The 19,147-nt window shown below is 39.8% G+C and overlaps 1 protein-coding gene across 2 annotated transcripts in view; it reads left to right on the top strand.

Annotated features, from left to right (window-relative positions):
* DZIP1 (DAZ interacting zinc finger protein 1) overlaps positions 1-19,147 on the top strand; it is a 63,872-nt gene that overhangs the window by 42,823 nt on the left and 1,902 nt on the right. For both annotated transcript variants that reach the window (XM_032151113.2, XM_032151115.2), the window contains 8 exons: positions 3,351-3,410; positions 8,886-9,028; positions 12,529-12,691; positions 13,038-13,167; positions 13,760-13,813; positions 15,250-15,440; positions 16,840-16,970; positions 18,071-18,245. In XM_032151113.2, the coding sequence (XP_032007004.1) occupies positions 3,351-3,410; positions 8,886-9,028; positions 12,529-12,691; positions 13,038-13,167; positions 13,760-13,813; positions 15,250-15,440; positions 16,840-16,970; positions 18,071-18,245 (1,047 nt within the window). The remainder of the gene's footprint in view (positions 1-3,350; positions 3,411-8,885; positions 9,029-12,528; positions 12,692-13,037; positions 13,168-13,759; positions 13,814-15,249; positions 15,441-16,839; positions 16,971-18,070; positions 18,246-19,147) is intronic.

The raw sequence follows: 19,147 nt of genomic DNA, 5'->3' as shown, positions 1-19,147 counted from the left end.
TGGGATTCCACCCTCTAAAGGAGAATGGGCCTGATCCCTGTCAGGTGACCATGCTTACGTGCAGTCACAAGGGGAAATGTTTGGATATGCCAACAGGATCTCCTAGACATATATCCTGGAAAAGCTCAGGAGAGTCTTCAGTGAACATGTCTTTGACAGGAGTTAACATGCCACATGTAGTTATCTGTTTCTCCAGCGGTGTTACGCCACTCCTGCCTTCCTTCCTTCACTGACCACTGGGTAATGACAACTGTGGGCCACTCCTGAGTGTAAGGCCAAGGCTGGCATGACAGATACAGAAATGAATCAGAAACGAAGCCTGTCCCCAAGGAACTTACAGCTTATAAAGGAGACCACATGCTTACAATTATGGTGCAAGGTGAGAGCCACTGAGAAATGAAATGGGTATCCAGGCAGGGGAGAGATTTTCTCCATTTGGGAGACTCTGGGAAGACTTCCTGGCGTAGCTGATATTTGGCCATTTGAGCCGAGTAGGAGGTGAATATGTTGGGATGGCATCCTAGGCAAAGCAAACAGTAAGAAGGAAAAGGTGGCAGGAAAGCACTGGATGTGAATTAGCAGTGCAGAGTAATTACTTGGCCATGCATAGAGAAGAAGAGGAGATGTGAGGGAAGTGAGGTTGGTTGAGGGCGTTCATGGCAGCTGTTGAGTGCCAGGCTGCAGCTTTCCAGGGTTGTTCTTGGGGCAGTGTGTAGCCGCTGAGTGTTCTTGAGGCTGGGCATGCAGAATTGGAGAACTGGGCTATGGGAGGCTTGGCCTGACCAGAGCATCTCCAAAGAATCTGAGATGGGGAGACCAGTTGTGGGTGTGGGTGTGGGTGATCCCGCATTTGAGATTCCTCCCCGGGAGTCTGTGTTGTGGTAACGAGACTGGAGAAGGAGTGGACAGACCAGCGGTTTGGTGGAGTTGGCAGAAAGGCTGAGCAGGTGATTGGGGACCAGGGCCAGGACCAAGGAAAGTCAGAGCACAGTGAACTCTGATAATGGGTGGACAGCGGTGGCATTTGGAGAAGTCAGGAAGACAAGCCCAGTGAGCGCCAGTGGGCAGGCATCATCGCTTTGTGCGCAAGTCCCCAGATTTTGGAAGCAGGCAGTCCGGATTCACAGCCCACCCCTAAGCCGTGGGCTCAGGGGCTTTGCCTGCCAAGTGCGGAGAACAGCTGTGGCTACCGCAGTGGCCATTGTGATGGTCCAGCAAGGCACAAGCCACTGAGTAAGCTCTGGCCAGTGTTAGCTTCTAAGGTAGGCGTGATGAAGTCCAGCTGAAGTCAGCCAGGGGCAAAAGGGCAGGGCTAGTTAGAGGACCAAGATCCTTTCTTCTGGAGACAATGGCAGGAAACTGACAAGGATTTTTTTGAAAGCCTCCAACAAGTTCATGGGAGACTCAGACCTTTGAGTGTTTTGACTCTTACCCTGGATCTCAGCTCAGGACAGGATCTGGGATGTTTGAAGGCTAGACTGGTGGCTTACAAAGCACAAGCAGGGCAGGTCCTTCCCTCCTGATGTGGGACATCAGCCTGCTTGTTTTGGGAGCTGGGGTTTGGCCACCTTCACTTCCCCAGCCCTTGTTATGGGAGCCACGTTCAGGAATCTCCCCTTCTACCAGAACTCTTCCTCTGTACACAGAGGGAAACACATTAGAACCTGGCAGTTTATCCTGACTCTAGAGAAATAAGTCATAGGAGTATCCCTGTTATAAAATAATAAATATGTGTGAGATGATTTCATGAAAATTTTATTAAAAGTTTCCTCATGACCTTATTTTGATCACAAGTACAATAAAATACAAATGGTGTGACTTTTTAAAATCTGAAATTAGTTATCCTCCTTAAATCTCTGTTTTCCTCAGTTCCAACTAGTAATATAGCCTATTTGTATAATTTTTTAAAATCTTGATGCTCTATAGCAAATTCGAAAAGCACATTTTTGGTGGTCAGCAGTTGTGGTACCTGCTGGACTTAAATGCTTCTTCATGGCTATGTCCACACTTCAGCATTTAGGTGATTTTACTCAGTCATAGGCTGTATTCCAGAAGTTAACTTGAAAGTAGTTTAAGATGCGTTTCTCCCATACAGCCAATGTTACATACATTGACTAGGTTGCTGGCTTAGCTGTAAGAACCTATTTATATATACCTAAGCCTGTCTGTCTGTCTGTCTATCTATCTATCTATCTATCTGTCTCTTATCTATCATTCTCTCTCTCTTTTATCTATCTGAAATAGAGTACTAGAAATACTTTAATGAATAAAAAACCAGACCCTTTAAAGTAGGAAGCATTAAATCTGAGATACCACACATGTGGATCCCTGCCCGACCACCTGGTGAGCACTCGGTAACTGTTGGCCATTTTTACCCTGGCCCGTCACCCACTCCCAGGTCTGATGGTAGAATGAAATGACCTCCCCCTTGGAGGTAAAAGTGGAGAGCTGGTGGGGGGAAGTGCACTATATCAGTCTCCAAGCTGAAGGTGAGTGAACCATGCGCCAACTTTGCTGGTTGCATTTCATCCCATATCGAATGCCTGACCACCATCATTAAACCTTCACCTAAAACCTGACCTTCCCCATGAAGGAAATTTCCTTCAGTTGGTAGGATAGGGCTTGGTTTTATACCTGCTGCTGGCAGGCTTCCTTCTGTATGCATATGACATTTCTCTGGGAATAGTCACCCAAAGACCTCAACTCCCGTGAGTGCGGTTGCCGTTCTGGGGTGAGATTGGGAAGAGTCCTTCCTTATCTGCCCAGCTGTGGGGCCAGGGCATTCTCCAGCCCCAGAACTAGGTCTTGAAATGCACATCCATGCAGGTGTCGAAGAATGGCTCTCAGTCTTGCTGCTGACCTCTTTCCTGTCGTTCCCCTTTTATCTTCTTGGTCTTACCACTTGAAAACCATGGGGTTATCACCAGGAGCAAGTGGGAATCCCAGGACCTTGGGAATTTTTTATTTTTTTGTAGTTGAAATATTTTCATTAATTTTCTGTTTAGCCACTTGATCGAAATACTTTATAAGTAATGAAGATCTTTTGCAGTTGTGCCTTGTGTCTTAAAAGGCTATCGCGTACTAGGTTGATGAATGAGAAACTTTAACTTAATTATTTAAAACTATAATTTCTGTAGAGTGTACTTAATGGAAAGTACATAGAAATCGAAGATACGATGAAAAGGTGACCATCTATGACTGATTGCCTCAACGTTTTTTCCTCAGTAAATTCTTGCTATTCAGGCATGACTAAAATACCATGGAATTATATTTCAAAATCATTTGAAAGGAAACTAATGTTACTTTGCCATTGTCCTGTTTGTACTCTTCTTATTTTTCCTTGTTAATAGAACAGGCGTTCTTGTCGCACATACTGGAACCAATAGAAGAACTTTCAGAGGAAGAAAAAGGTAACAAAGGGCTTGATCAGGTTTACCTGCACAGATTATATTTATATGCCAAAATCTAGGCCTGGAAAATATGAGCCAGTGGTTTTTATTCCACTACATCAAAATTAGGAAAGACATTTAGATTTGGATTTTACTTTCAACCCACATGGAGTATCCTGTTATCCTATTCCCCTAATATTCTGTTCTGTTTTCCCCTGCTTTATGGTATTCTTATGCAAGCAGATAAGAAATTTTCTGTGTCAGGGAACTTGAAAAAAAATATGTCTTTATTTTAATGCAGATTTTTCTGATGAGATGATATATAGACACACACATGTGTACCAGAAGATCTGAAAAGATTTGTATCATAGTGGTGATTTATCATACCCTTAATCTGAAATGAATTGGTGAAGTGCTTATTTCCAAATTATTTTTAATAGCAAGAAAAGCATAATATCTAAGTTCTGAATGTGGAATATTTATGTGCAAAACAGTATCTTTATGGTGGAATTTGGAAGCTGTTACAGGTGTTGGGAGATAATTACTACTGCTTACTCATTTCATTTGATAGTCCTAAAAATTCTGTCAATTAGTTTTTAAAGTTTATGAAGAAAGTTTTAATTATGAGGAACATTTTCTAATGTTAGATTTGTAGATTTTGAAAACAATTATATTTGAATCAATCTATCATAATTTTTTCCTATTAATAATAATAATTCACCATATATCACTTCTTTAGGAGAAAGCAAATTGTCAATACTTATATGGGTTCTGGTTTTGTCATTTTTGTCAGGAAGAGAAGTCAAATGATATATATCCTAATACATAAATTCAGTATTTATTATAACTCTTCCCTTGTTCTCTAGACATTTACCATTTTATTTTTATTTTTATAAGGCTACAAATTGAGAATTGACTACATCAGGCATATTCATAATACCTATATGATACACACTTTCAAGTCTTATCTTGCAATGCTAGTGATCAGCAACTTTTTGACATTTTTATGGGGTTTGTTTATTTTGCTTCCATGTAACTTTGTAATTTGTCTTGACATTGTATATTTTAGACAGACCATTTAGTTTAGGATTGCATGTCTTCCTGTCCCAATAGTTGTTCATATTTGGCACTGATTTTGAAGAGTTTGGTTTTAGTTGCTTGATTTCCTCCTTATTTCTTTGTAATTGCTGTTCCAATGTTTAGAAACCTGCTTCTTTCAGAAACAAGAGTGACTATAGGTACATTAAATTACATAAAGCCATAAAAACTTGTTGAGGGAAATTTTGGGGTACTCTGATGAGCATAACTTTAAAAGATATTGTCACCTTCTTAGGAGGTCCTCAGCCTTGTTCCATTGCTAAACAAATAAATTGCTGGAGGGGGTCATTCCCAGACACTTCCAGCACCTTAAAGACCACCACAGCCCAGGCATCAAACGAGATCCTGCAGGCTGAATCGATTCCACAGACGCCGACTTGATCGAGCTGCACTATTGGCAACTATTTTACAATAGGTTGCCAATATTTAATTGTAGTGCAATCTACACAATTTAATTATCTATCACTAGGTGTTAAAGTCCCTTCCAACTCAGAAATTCTGGTTGTTGTCTTTTTAAAATTATTTGCTTTGTGCCACACTACAATACCCTGGAAACCCTGGGTGCATGGTCTACTTAGCAACATTTAGCAGGGCTGAGCCGCCATCGCCGGCTATGGAAGCAACCTCCGGTTTGCCATAATCCCCCTCAACTCTTTTGCCCCACATTGCCTTCTTTGCTTTATGTAGGTAATTGAGTTTCTGAGCCCTATAGGTTGAAGGGAAATAGTGCTTAAAAAATATTGTCTTTAAGTGATTTTCAACCATCCCTATTGGTTTTCCAGAAACGGGATGAACAAATCTTACCCTATTTGAGTTCTGAATAATGACACATCATTTTGCTTGCAAGTAACATGCTTCCAGGCCGGGCGCGGTGGCTCACGCTTGTAATCCCAGCACTTTGGGAGGCCGAGGCGGGCGAATCACGAGGTCAGGAGATCGAGACCACGGTGAAACCCCGTCTCTACTAAAAAAATATAAAAAATCAGCCGGGCGTGGTGGCGGGCGCCTGTAGTCCCAGCTACTCGGAGAGGCTGAGGCAGGAGAATGGCGTGAACCCGGGAGGCGGAGCTTGCAGTGAGCCGAGATTGCGCCACTGCACTCCAGCCTGGGTGACAGAGCGAGACTCTGTCTCAAAAAAAAAAAAAACAAAAAAAAAACATGCTTCCGCTCTGCTACATACATATCATTTACTGATGTCCAAGACATAAAATCCCATATTCTTTGAAGAATCTGTGAAACATGTCAGGAGGTTCGTAGAAAAGGTCACGTACCTTCAAAACTAGAAAAAACTAGTGGTCTTGTAACTTCCAGTTCCAGATTTCACTCACTGCATCCCTCTGCCTGTGCTTTTAGAGTTCTTCCAGTCAATGTAAGATGGTAGTTTGGAATCACTGACAGCAAACACCACCATTGGTTGCTGCCACATTTAGGGGGCTGGACTGGAAAAGAAAATAACTCTTGTCATTCTCCATGTGTTCAGCTCTGGTGGTAGACGGAAGAGTGCTGAGGACCATAGAAAACACCCCAGGGTCCACGTGCACGGCTGCAGAAACCAGTGACTGCCTCCTAGCACCTCTGTGGAGTTAACATACTGGCAGCAGATTAATTGCCATCAATAAATTCCTAAGCTTGTGCTAACATTTTGCAGATAAGTGCCTGAGAAGCTCAATGTCGGCAGTGGTTTGCAAAAACACTGTGGCTTTTACTAAGAAGTAACTCACACACGCATATTTCTGTGTACCTGCTTTTTGAGCAGAGGCATACTTGATCTTGCTGTTTTATAGATGCTAGAATGTGAGGGCCAGAAGGGATCTTAGAGGGCATTTTATTTTCCAGAAAGAAAACATAGGGGGGATTAACAGCCTGCTTCAGGTTGTTGAGTTTAATTAGTGACAACATCTAGGTTTTCTACTGTCCATAGTTTAGTGCAGAGAGCAAATGGAGAAAGGGAAGCTGATGTGGCCTTTACAGGACCATCTGGATGGCCTTTGGGGAAGTTACTGCTGTTTCTAGTATCCTCATGTGAAAAATCTATCATTACTAGGTGGTAGATAAAGTCCCTTCCAACTCAGAAATTCAAGGATTTTTAAAAATCATTTGCTTCCTGCTACAATTATATGTTTACCATAAATGGGATGTTGTATGTCTGATAAAACTGATCCCATGTATGGACTGTTGTGCATTAGCCTGGGCATCTGCTTGCTTGTATTTGAAAATTTGTATTTGAAGGAAATGCTAGTCCTTAGAAAGTTTTGTCTTGGTCTTGGTGAGCAATATGTGCTTTAACTAAAATCTTCAGCTGTGGTTGATTTTCAAGTTATTAATTCCACTTCTACATAAAAACTTTATTTTTCCCTGCCTACTCTACATTCTTTTCTCTTGCTTCCATTGGCCAGCCCCACCCTTGTAAGAATCTTTACCAAGGGTGCCCTAATTATTCATAAATGGTTTCCCAAAGCAAACACCAGTATATAAGGTGAATTTGAGGACAGAGGGAAATGCGTAATCTGCAGTAGTTTGAGGAAACTCAGTCATCAAAATGAACCTGTCATCAGAGCTGAGGGTGATCACAGACACATCGGCAAATGAATTCAACAACTAACAGCAAATGCTCTTCTAACTGCAGCCAAGTCATTCCAGGCATCACTTGCCCCTGTATGTGGCCCCAAGTCCCACAGGAAACAGGGCCCAGAGCCTCTTTTTAGGCAACGCTTCTGTGTACATCCTTCATTATCTGAGATATTGGCCAAAAGAGTCTTCACGTAATTGGGGTAGGGGGTATGTCTATTTCAATGGTAGCACCAAGACTTCCAGGCCCTCTCTTGGTGCCTCTTTTTATTTTTGGCCCTAAACAGTTGCACACTTGATGGCCACCTAGAAGCCAAAGCCAGTGACATAGTGGCTGCAGCTATGATTTTGATGGATTGTTCATAGAAGTGCTTTTTTTGGTGGTTTCAGAATATTTGCAAACATTGGTGGTTAAACAGCAGCATGATTGCTGATAATATAAGATTTAAAATTAGTTCTGACTTTTAATATATAATTATATGCAGTTTTATCACTTCAGCTTAGCAAGCTGCAATAGCAAAACATAGAATAGTATTTTTGTGCAGGATTTTGTTCTTCTATTTAATGTACAAAAAAGTAATTTGACTAATTTTGCTTTCAATAAAACCATCTATTTAATAGAAATACTTTTTAATGTGGGAATCGAACTGGTGTTTAGAAAACATCTTAAGCAAAAAGGCATTTTGTTCAAGATCTCCTGAAAATCCAAGTAGTATGGGTATTAAGAATCCCATCTGCTGAGATGGGTGAGGCAGCAGCAGAAGGGAGAGTCTCTCAGGCAGCCTGGAGCCCTACACCTAGGAAATGGCATTTGATGCCATCCTTTGGTGGGCAAAATGCCCCTGTTAGGAGATTAGACTCCAAAATGGTAGTATAGTTGTCACATTTCTCCCAGATCAGGCCTTGGACAGTCAGTAAGGGTCTGAACTGCCAAATGTCACATCTCTTTAATGAAGTCTTTAGTTCCTTTGTACATAAGAACTCAGATTTTTAAAGGTTATGCCATCATTCTTCTCCAAACTCTTTTGAACTTGACTTTTTTTTTAGTGGGGAATAAAAAAGGGATAGGGATGGAAGTGAGGAGAGGATGTCCTGTTGTTTGTTGTTTTTGGTTTCTTTGTTTTTAATTATAGGTTGTTTTAAACAAAATACACTTTTGCTAAGACCTTTGTTATCCTTTTTCGTTTTGCTAAATATTTTGAAGGGGATAATGTTTTTCACATCTTGAAATTTTATATATACTTAGCTTCTAGTAAACTAAAAAACTTTGAAAAATTTTTCTTATATTTAAAATAAATTGAAGTGGGATCTCGCTATGTTGCTCAGGCTAATCTCAAACTCCTGGGTCCAAGTGATCCACTCACCTTAGCCTCCAAAAGTGCTGGGATTACAGGTGTGAGCCACTGAGCCTGGCCAAAAACTTTTAATTATTTAAAGTAAATTGGGCTTTTTCTTCATAAGATGATACGTAAATTCTAACTGAGTGAGCTTGGAGATGAATTTTTCAGGAAATAGTGATATAATTCTAGTGATAAAACATTAAACTCCTAAATAAATTTTTTTCATCATGCTTCTATAGATACATATATACCTGTAGTTGTCATCTGATTAAGTGATCCAGTCTTTAAAAATACTGAAGTTTTGAAGCAGACATAAAATAGTTTTAAAAGCTACGTAACTTAAGCATTCTGTATTGTGCTGAGTGACTAAAATATCCAAAAAGTTTAAAACATCACAAATACTTACTTGCTGCTTAAAAGCTGCGCTTAGAGATTTTTGATGTATTTGCTTAATTCTTTTTTTTAACACATTTTTAAAACCTTATTTCAGGAAGAGAAAATGAACAGAAATTAAATAACAACAAAATGCATTTAAGGAAAGCTTTGAAGAGTAACTCCTCCCTCATTAAGGGACTAAGAACAATGGTGGAGCAGAACTTGATGGAGAAACTGGAAACCTTGGGGATTAATGCAGTATGTTCATTCATTTTTGGAATATTTGTTAGTTTTGCTATGTTTTGTTTTCTAAATTAGAAATGATCATGGAAGAGAAGAAAGCACATCAATTCTGTCCATGTTTGGAGACCAGAGGCTAATATGACCTATTTTATTTATCAAACACTTGAATAGCGTTCACTGTGTGCCTGGCACATTTCTAACACCTTAACAAATATTAACTCATTTAAACATAGAAACAAATCTCTGAAATAAATGACATTAGTATCTTGACAGTTTACAGAAAAGGTAAGTAACTTGATTAATGTCACACGGCTAGTAATGAAGGAGCCAAGGTTTGTATCTAGGCAGTCACAGTGCTGCTTACATTCTGATATTAACCTCAAATCATTGCCTATTACAAAACCAGCACTTCATTAATACATGTTGAATGAATGGATGAATGGATTGGATTTCATATTGTTGCCAGATTGAATAATTTTGGTATATCATATATAGATTCTTTTTGCTTTTTATATTTTTATTGACATACATAAAAGACACAAATCTTAATTGAACTTCATTAGTTTGTATGTATATAAAAAAGTGCATCTACATATGCATACATACACATATATGCAAAGCTTGTGAGCACATATGCATGCATGGGCACACACACGTAGATGTGTATAGTGTGTATGTATGCATGTAGATATGTATATATACATGTATGTATCCATGTGTGCATGCAGATATCTGTGTATGTGTATACACATTTGTGTATATGATATGTGTACACACGTTTATGTATATGTATATGTATGTATGTTTTCAGATTGTGTATGTTTTCAGAAGTATGTGTATGTGGCTATATTTGTGGGTATACATGTTTGCATAATTTTATGTATATAGGTGGATTTGTATGTACATGGATGTGTGGGTATGATCTATAACCAGCACCCAAATGATGAGATTGAATATTTCCAACACTCTGGAAGACTCTCTTTTACCTTCTGCTAGTCAGTATCACCCCCTACTTCCCAGTCGGAGAGAAAGGGTATTCTGACTTAGTTTTGCTTGTTTTTGAACCTCATAAAAGTGGAGTCATACACTGTGTAATATTTTATATCTTCTTTTGCTTATGATTTTATCTATATGATTCATACCTGTTGTTTCATGTAGCAGTAGTTTGTTCTTTATTACCTTATAGCATTCTATTGTGTGAATATACTGCAGTTTATCTTTTCCCTGCTGATGGACATTTGTGTGTCTATTTTGGGGCTCTTCTTGGCTATTAATTCTTGTACATGTCTTTTGGTGAACATGGGCATTTGTTTTTCTTGAATATATATCTAGGGATGAAATTGCTGAGTCAAAGGGTAGGCATATGTTTAGTATAGTAGCTGTTGTCAAATAGTTTTCCAAAGTCTTTGTACCAACTCACACTGTCCCTAACAATGTTTGAGAGTTCAGTTGCTCCACATCTTTTCATCAACTCAGTCAGTCTTTTTAAATTTCCACATAGACCCTTTTTAGGTGGGTTTTGACCACCCTTTGGGCAGTGGAAATCAAAGACATTCATGGAATGTGTGTGGTTCTTGTGCAGATTGTTTCTTGAAATTGTAGTTTTCCATATTGGCTGTTTGCAAGTGGTTTTTTCAGTTTTAATTTTAATTGAGACATTTTCGTTTATCCTAAGATTATTAAAACATTCTTTTTTCCCCTAATGCTTGGAGAGGTTTTCCTAGTTTTTTGTTTATTGTTTTGCTTATTTTGTTTTTGTCTATCTGGGCTTTAAGAGTTAGGTTTTGAAACAGTGATTTGGAGAGCTAACTTAATTTCCAGTTGGATCAGGTGTCCCAGTATCATTTGTTGAATAATCCATAGTTTCTCCATTTATTCAAAAGGACATTTTTGTCATATAGGAAATCCCTATATATATTTGGATTTGTTTTTGGACTTTCAACTGTTTTACCTTGTTTTTTTGTGTGTTCCTTTTCCCATACCATACTAATTGTAGTAGCTTTGTCCTGTGTTTTAATATCTTTTATAGGCCATGCCTTCTTCATTAGTCTTCTTATTTCAAAAATTTATTGGTAATTCTTCCATGTTTTGTTTTCCAGTGAACTTTAGGAATAACTTTTCAACTTCCAGAATAACCCTTGTTGGGATTCTGATTGAAATTGTTTTAAATTTTTTATATTAAGTAGGAAGGATTGACATTTGTACAGTATTAGGTCTTATCCTCCAGCTACATGGTATAGGAAGACAGGCATGAAACAAATGATTGCCCAGACAAATGAGAGCTCTCTAATTTAGATTATATGAAGTGAAATAAAGGAAAAGTAGAGGAGGGGGTTGATTGAATAACTGAGGTCAGAGAAAACTTCTTCTTGGAGGTGGTACTTAATCTGATGATGGAGATTTCTGTCCTGGGCAACTGGGTGGGTGGTAGGGCCACTCTCTGGGACTGGGAAGGCTGAGGGAAGCAAGGGGGATGGGAACAAAGATGGGAGGTAGCTGTGTGTGTGAGACACTGTTATTCAACAAATATCCCTTTAACTAGTTTTCTTCTGTCTAATTCTCATCAAATCTAGATGACTTCTCTCAAATTATCTCTTTAATTATGCTATTTTCATAGTTAAATGTCACCTGTAGCTGGGCACGGTGGCTCACGCCTGTAATCCCAGCACTTTGGGAGGCCAAGGCGGGTGGATCACGAGGTCAGGAGTTCGAGACCAGCCTGGCCAACACGGTGAAACCTCATCTCTACTAAAGATACAAAAATTAGCTGGGTGTGGTGGCAGGTACCTGTAATCCCAGCTACTCAGAAGGCTGAGGCAGGAGAATCATTTGAACCCGGGAGGCGGAGGTTGCAGTGAGCTGAGATCGTGCCATTGCACTCCAGCCTGGGCGACAGGGTGAGACTCTGTCTCAGAAAAAAAAAAAAAAAAAAAAGAAGTCACCTCTGATGCTGTGATGACCTATTGTTCCTTGTAGAATAACCTTTCAGCCTTTTGGGTTGGCATTTAGTCTCTTCTGCTGGTTTCATCACCCAGGTCTTTTTAAGCATTAGCCTGTGGGACGTGCCTTACCTGTTTCTGCCTCGACACCTTCCTTTCTCACAGGTGTCCCTATCCCATGCCTACCTATCTGGAAATTTCTCCTTGTTTTTACTTGTCTGACTCCACCTGTCCTTCAGGTCACAGCTCAGCCTCCCCTTTCAGCCTTCTCTGGCCACTGGGGCCTTCGATGGCCTCTCTCCCTGTAATTCTTCTAGCCTTCGTAGACTCTTTGGGTCCTTATGACACACAGCCTCGTCGGTCAGCCAGTCATAAACATATGCATGCCTTATGTGCCCAACTGAACTCATGGCCCCTTTGGGGACAGTGTGTTACTTGTTGGGGCACCCTCACCTTCTACACACAGCTGGAGCCCTGTAAGGATGGATTGAAATGTTGGCACAGTTAATGCTGATATATGCCCATGACATGAAACCTCCCAGGATAACTGGCCAACTTAACATCTTATTCTTTCAGGATATACATGGCATTTCAAGTGATCAATTGCATAGAGTACTAAAAAGTGTGGAATCACAAAGACATAAGCAAGAAAGAGAAATACCTAACTTTCATCAAATTAGAGAATTCCTTGAACATCAAGTCAGCTGTAAAATTGAGGAGAAAGCACTACTCTCTTCAGGTAAGCTTGTTACCCACTGCAAATGGGAGCTTAATTTAACAACTTTTTCTTTTTTTCTTCTTTTTGCACCACAAGATATTATTAAACAAATTATTATAATTTTAAATGGTTAACAAACTTCGCCACTTCATTGGCAACTCTCTTACTGTTTGTACTATTAAATGCTGGGTCTTGGATTTTGTTTTTACGGTAAAAACAAAACAACAACCCTAGAGTCTGGCTTTAAACCCTGGAGATGGGATTGTTCATTGCCACAGCAGCATAGGGGGTATTATACCGTTTACCTTTGCTTTTCACTTACTGATCATAAAGGCAATGGAGACTCATGAATGACACTATATTCCAGATAAGTGCAGTGTTTCTCAAATGGATACCCTTTCAACTGGAGAAGTACCCAAAATGATACAACTTCCTTCCAAAAACAGACAACTGATTAGACAAAAAGCTGTTTCTACTGATAGGACATCTGTTCCAAAGTGAGTATTTCAGCCCGTAGATTTATTTTATCAGTGTTTGTCTTAGCTCAGGCTGCTTTAACAAAATACCATAGACTGGGTGGCCTCACAGAAATTTATTTTCTCCCCATTTTGGAGGCTGAAAGTCCAAGATCAGGATGCCAGTATAGTCAGGTTCCGGTGAAGGCTCTCTACCTTGCAGACGACTGCGTTCTTGCCATGCCTTCAGATGGTGGAGATACAGCAAGCTCTGGCCTCGCTTTCTCTTCTTATAAGGCACCAATCCCATCATGGGGGCCCCCATCCACATGACCTCATCTAAACTTAATCACCTCCCAAAGACCCCCCAGATACCATCATACTGTGGGTCAGGTCTTCAGCATATGTATTTGGGGCAGGGGGGACACAGACATTGAGTCCATAACAGTGTTTGGTCCAACTGAGAATCACACTTGTAATTCCTACCAGTCTCTTGTTGACGCTGGGTGACTTTTGTTGCTGCTCTTCCTCGTTAGTATATGTCAAAAGCAAAAATCACCAGTTCCATAGAAATGTATGTGAAATTATATTATTAAATTATGCAATTTAAAAATATTTTTCTGTTGTTTTTTAGAATTAAGAAAAATACGATGGAAGATCCTTTTCCCAGAAAGTCTTCAACTATTACGTGAGTACTGATGGGGATGGGAGGGTCATTTAAAAAATTATTTTCACTGAACATTTCTTTCATTTTAAAGTAGTGTGCTCATTATGGTTGAATGAAGCCATAATTATTTAATATCATAATTTGTCATTCCTTTGTGATATGTTATTTGTGACATGTTACTTTGTTTCTTTATCAGTTATTACATAAGTCAATAGCCCTTAACCACATGTGGACTCCATTAAGAAGCAGGACACCTGAGTCATTCTTATATCCAACCCCCCACAATGTTGAGTAATTTCTCAATAAGTACATTTAACTTAAATGGCTGATGTTGAGTTTTTATGGCTAGACTTGTGACAGTGTAAGTTTGTTTTAAATGTAATAATTTAGTGTTCCAGTTTCTTGTGGAAGTTAATACTGACCCTAGTAGATCTTCCTCTCTTAGGTTCTCTTAGGATACTAAAAACCCTAGCCCAGTTGCTCATCACCTGTGTGCTACTGATTTAGTTGATTACTGTTTTAAGCCTGTTTTCTTATCTGTAATATGGGATGTTTTAAGTCTCAATTTCTTTATCTGTAATATGGAATAATGCTGCCTTCTTCACGAGATAGTTCTACAAATTAAATGGGAATGTATGAAGAGGGCTTGACTCAGTGCTTAGCACTTGTGGGTACTCAATAAATTGTAGGTATATTGTTACTAATTATGAGTAAGACTAATTTTATCAGGAATAATTTAATCATCATTGCCTTATTCTGGAGATATTGATGACATAAATATCTCTTCATTGAGGCACTGTGTATTAGAGACAATAAACAATGATTCACCCTTCAAAAGCACTTTTCTTATATATAATTTCATGGGAAGAGCATTATTTCTTGGGATGTGGTGTGAATGAATCAACATGTACAAGACTGACACGTTATCTGGCATTTAGGTGCCCAATAAATATTTAAATGAACGAACACTGCTTTGAACTTCTATTTCACTTTAAAATAGGGGAATAATTCATGTGATGATACAAATGAGATTGTGTATGTAAAAGCTCTTTGCAATAAGGTGCCGTATAAAGAAGCTGTAAGTAATGACACAATTTTAAAAGATGGAGTGGTTTTACTGAGGAAATGTTTTTCTTTGAGAAATGTTTTTCTTAGGTGTGTGAAAACCAAAATTATTAAGAATATACACATTTGGGTATAGAGGAGACAGGCCCTGGCTTCAGCCCATTTTGATAAACACGCCCCATGGCTGGCAGAGATCTGGGCGTGGGAGGATGCTACAGCCGTGGGTATAACCTCTGGCCTCGCCGCCATCTTGGCCATAGCCCCAAAGGCACTTGTGCCCACTGGGAATTACCTGAGAAAGGTGCCACCACTTTAAGAGGCACATCTCTTAATATCATAAATCCTGAAGCGTTACGAAAACAGCGCCCCTGTCTTGGTGTTGATTTGTGTAGGACCCCTCCGTTTAGTTCAGAGGAGGAGCAGGAGGACGACGACCTCATCCGGGCATACGCATCCCCAGGCCCACTTCCTGTGCCGCCATCGCAAAACAAGGGCAGCTTCGGGAAGAACACAGGGAAAAGTGACGCGGACGGGACCGAGGGTAGCGAAATCGAGGACACTGATGATTCTCCCAAGCCTGCAGGTGAGCTGTTACCTTGGAAAACTCTCTGGAAACTTTATTTAGGACTGTGGTCCTCACCCGGGTGTACCGAGCATTGGGAGTCTGAGCTGGGAGGGTGTGCAAGGAACAGATGCAGCGGATCCCAAAGGCGCCCACGGAAGGTGGGCAGGGCTTAGCATGTTCCAATTGAAGGAGAGGAAGGAGTTGGGAATGATACCTGGTGTATTAGTTTGCTAGGGCTGCTATAACAGTAGCATATACTGGGTGGCTTAAGGAACACAACCTTATTGCCTCACAGTTCTGGAGGCTGGAAGTACAAGATCAAGGTGTTGGCACTGTTGGTTCCTGTGAGGGCTGCCAGGGAGGGTCTGTTCCACGCCTCTGTCCTTGACTTGTCTTTTCCCGTGCATCCTCACATCATCTTCCCTCTGTGTGCATCTCTGTCCAGATGTCTCATTTGTATAAGGACATTGGATTAGGGCCCACCCTAATGACCTCACTTTACCTTGATTTCCTTTGCAAAGACTCTGCCTCTAAATAAGGTCACATTCTAAGCAATGGGGTTTAGAAATTCAACATGTGAATTTAGAGGGACACAATTCAACCCAGGACACTCGGTGACTATGAGAATGGCTGTTCTAATACACTGTGCTGCCTCTTGGAGCTGAAGTAATACTAAAGGAAGACAAGATCTTAGCCTGTCACTGCAAATATTTGCTGAAGAGAAGTAGAGCTGATGGGTCATTATATTTTTAAAAAATTCTGCTTAATGCAATTTTAAAATTATATATTTTAAACATATCAGATGTAATTTATTATATTTAATATATTATATGTAATTTATTGTATTTAATATATTGTTGGATGTAATTTATATTGTATATAATGTGTATATACCATGTATTTATATAATTAGATAAAATATAATTCATTAAAAAATTCATAGTTTTTGTAAATACCCATACGAATATTCCACTCATGCAGGTTATCTCACTGAAATTAATTTCTGACCACACAGTTGAATGAGATCATCTTTCTTTGATTTAAAATGAAAACTTTAGACTGGGCACAGTCACTCTCACCTGTAATCCCAGCACTTTGGGAGGATGAGGCAGGAGGATTGCTTGAGCCCAGGAGTTCAAGACCAGCCTAGGCAGCATAGCAAGACCTCGTCTCTATTTTTTTAATTAAGTGAATAAAATGAAAACGTTATAGCTCATAGCCTCAAGGATTATGATTTTTTTAAAGATTATGTGTTTAATTTTTTAACCCCAAAGTACACCAACTGATTTTATTTTAATAATACATAATTACTTCCAAAGCTTAGACTCTTTCAAAGTTTCCTGTAAGGTTATTTTGGAACTAAAGATAGATTCAATTTTTAAATACTTCACTTGCCTAATTTTTATTGATCTTATAGGAGCCGCCATTAAAACACCTACTGAAAAAGTTGAAAAGATGTTTCCACATCGCAAAAATGTGAATAAACCAGTCAGTGGAACTAATGTTCCTGAGATGTTTATCAAAAAAGAAGAATTACAAGAACTAAAGGTGAAATCACTTTTACTTGCTAGATATACATAAATTTGTCTTTTGACAGCACCTTAATGGTCACACTTTTTGTAGTGAAATATAAAACAGATAGTTAGCTGGTAGAGTAGAGGTTGAGATTTTCACCTTTCTTGTTCTCAGTACTGCGTTTCTTTCCATTCCATAGACAAAGATATTGGAGTGATAGCTGTAACAATACATAATAAGCATCACACTTTACAGGTTTTCAAGACCCTGTCACATGTATTATTTGATACTTGCAGATATCAAATGGTTTGTACAAAGAAATTTGTGACTGGCCAGAATTGGGGCCCTTCAGATCTTCTCCACTACCCTGGCATGAGACCTCAGGTACTTTTGAGGGTTTAGCCCCACTTGAGAGCCGAAGTGAGGGCGGAGCCCAAGCTCCTCTGTCTGCATTAGAGAAGAAGCCCAAACATTTTCCCAGTGGTTCTAACAGCCAGGACGCCAGAAGTGTTTCTGTGGATGGAGCTCTCCCATTGTATTTCTGGGCACAGCTCATCTGTGTTGACTGGTCCTCCAGTCCAGGGCATTTTGTCAAGTTACTTTTATTAGTTAATACTATTTGTGTTACACAAGCCAAAAATGACAGAAAGTCCTGTGTCATTCAAGAGAGAGCGAAAGCATCTTTCTTTAGGAAGGGCATGGTAGAACTGTGTGCACCTTTCGGCTGGGGGCTATTTCTGCAGGCCTTGGTGTGATGTACCCACAGTTAGATGTCATTATTATCACAGAGGTATGAAGCGAGAGCAGGCCTCACTGCTACTCCGGAGCACCCTGACTTTTAGAGTTTCATACCGCTACAGTGTAGTATTTCCGGAATTTTCTACATTCATGATTGGTAGAGTAGGAAACATATTTCCATGGCAGAAACGAAAAAGAGATGATTCAGATTTCAAAATACCAACTTCAAAACCCATTTCATTGCCCTGCAGAAATGACTAGATTTGGAAGTATTAATAGTTCCCCACTTCTTTCCTTATGGTTCAGTGTTAGCTGCTCAGTCTAACCAATAAAATGATTGAGGGGCACCATTTTTTTCTAAGAAACATTAATTATTCTCCATGCCTTTCTTTTAGCATGCGGATGTGGAGGATGAAGACTGGGACGTATCATCCCTAGAGGAAGAGATATCTTTGGGAAAAAAATCCGGGAAAGAACAGAAGGAACCTCCACCTGTGAAAAATGAACCACATTTTGCTCATGTGCTAAATGCCTGGGGCGCATTTAATCCTAAAGGGCCAAAGGGAGAAGGTTTGCTGCTTTCCCCTCTAATACAAGCTCAATCCATTTTCTTATTAGTTGTGTTTCATCTTTATAAATATCTAATTAACTTATGCTAGTATATCATCAGACAAAAAAGAAAGCTGTCAGTGCTTTATGTTATTTAAATAAGGATTGGATATGTATAACTTACTGATTCATATATATTTACTTGTTATTTTTATTTAATTATAGGACTAATCTTCAGTCTTTAAATTTTTAATTTATTTTTATTTTTTCTTTTTGAAACAGGGTGTTATTTTCACCCAGGCCGTCATGGCTCACTGCAACCTTAACCTTCTAGGCTCAAACAGCCCTCCCAGCTCAGCCTCTGCAGTAACTGAGGCAGTCCTCCCACTTCGGCCTCCCAGAGTGCTGGGATTACCGGCATGGGCCACCACTCGTGGCCCCCAAATTGTTTGTATTCTTTAAATTTTTTTTTTTTTTTTTGGCCAGGTGCAGTGGCTCACACCTGTTATCCCAGCACTTTCAGAGGCCGAGGCGGGCAGATCACGAGGTCAAGAGATTGAGACCATCCTGGCCAACATGGTGAAACCCTGTCTCTGCTAAAGATACAAAAATTAGCTGGGCATGGTGGTGCACGCCTGTAGTCCCAGCTACTTGGGAGGCTGAGGCAGGAGAATCACTTGAACCTGGGAAGCGGAGGTTGCAGTGAGCTGAGATCATGCCACTGCACTCCAGCCTGGCAAAAGAGTGAGACTCTGTCTCAAAAAAAAATTTTTTTTATTTATTTTATTTTTTTTAGGATATGGGATCTCACTATGTTGCCTAGGCTGGATTCAAACTCCTGGGCTCAAGCAATCCTCCTGCCTCAGTCTCCTGAGTAGCTGTGACTACAGATATGTACCACCATGCCTGGCTTTTATATTATT

This window comes from Hylobates moloch, unplaced genomic scaffold, assembly GCF_009828535.3.
Source record: "Hylobates moloch isolate HMO894 unplaced genomic scaffold, HMol_V3 SCAFFOLD_4, whole genome shotgun sequence".
Lineage (NCBI taxonomy): Eukaryota > Metazoa > Chordata > Mammalia > Primates > Hylobatidae > Hylobates > Hylobates moloch.
The sequence above is the reverse complement of the archived record's forward strand: the minus strand, read 5'-3'. Positions and strand labels throughout refer to the sequence as shown.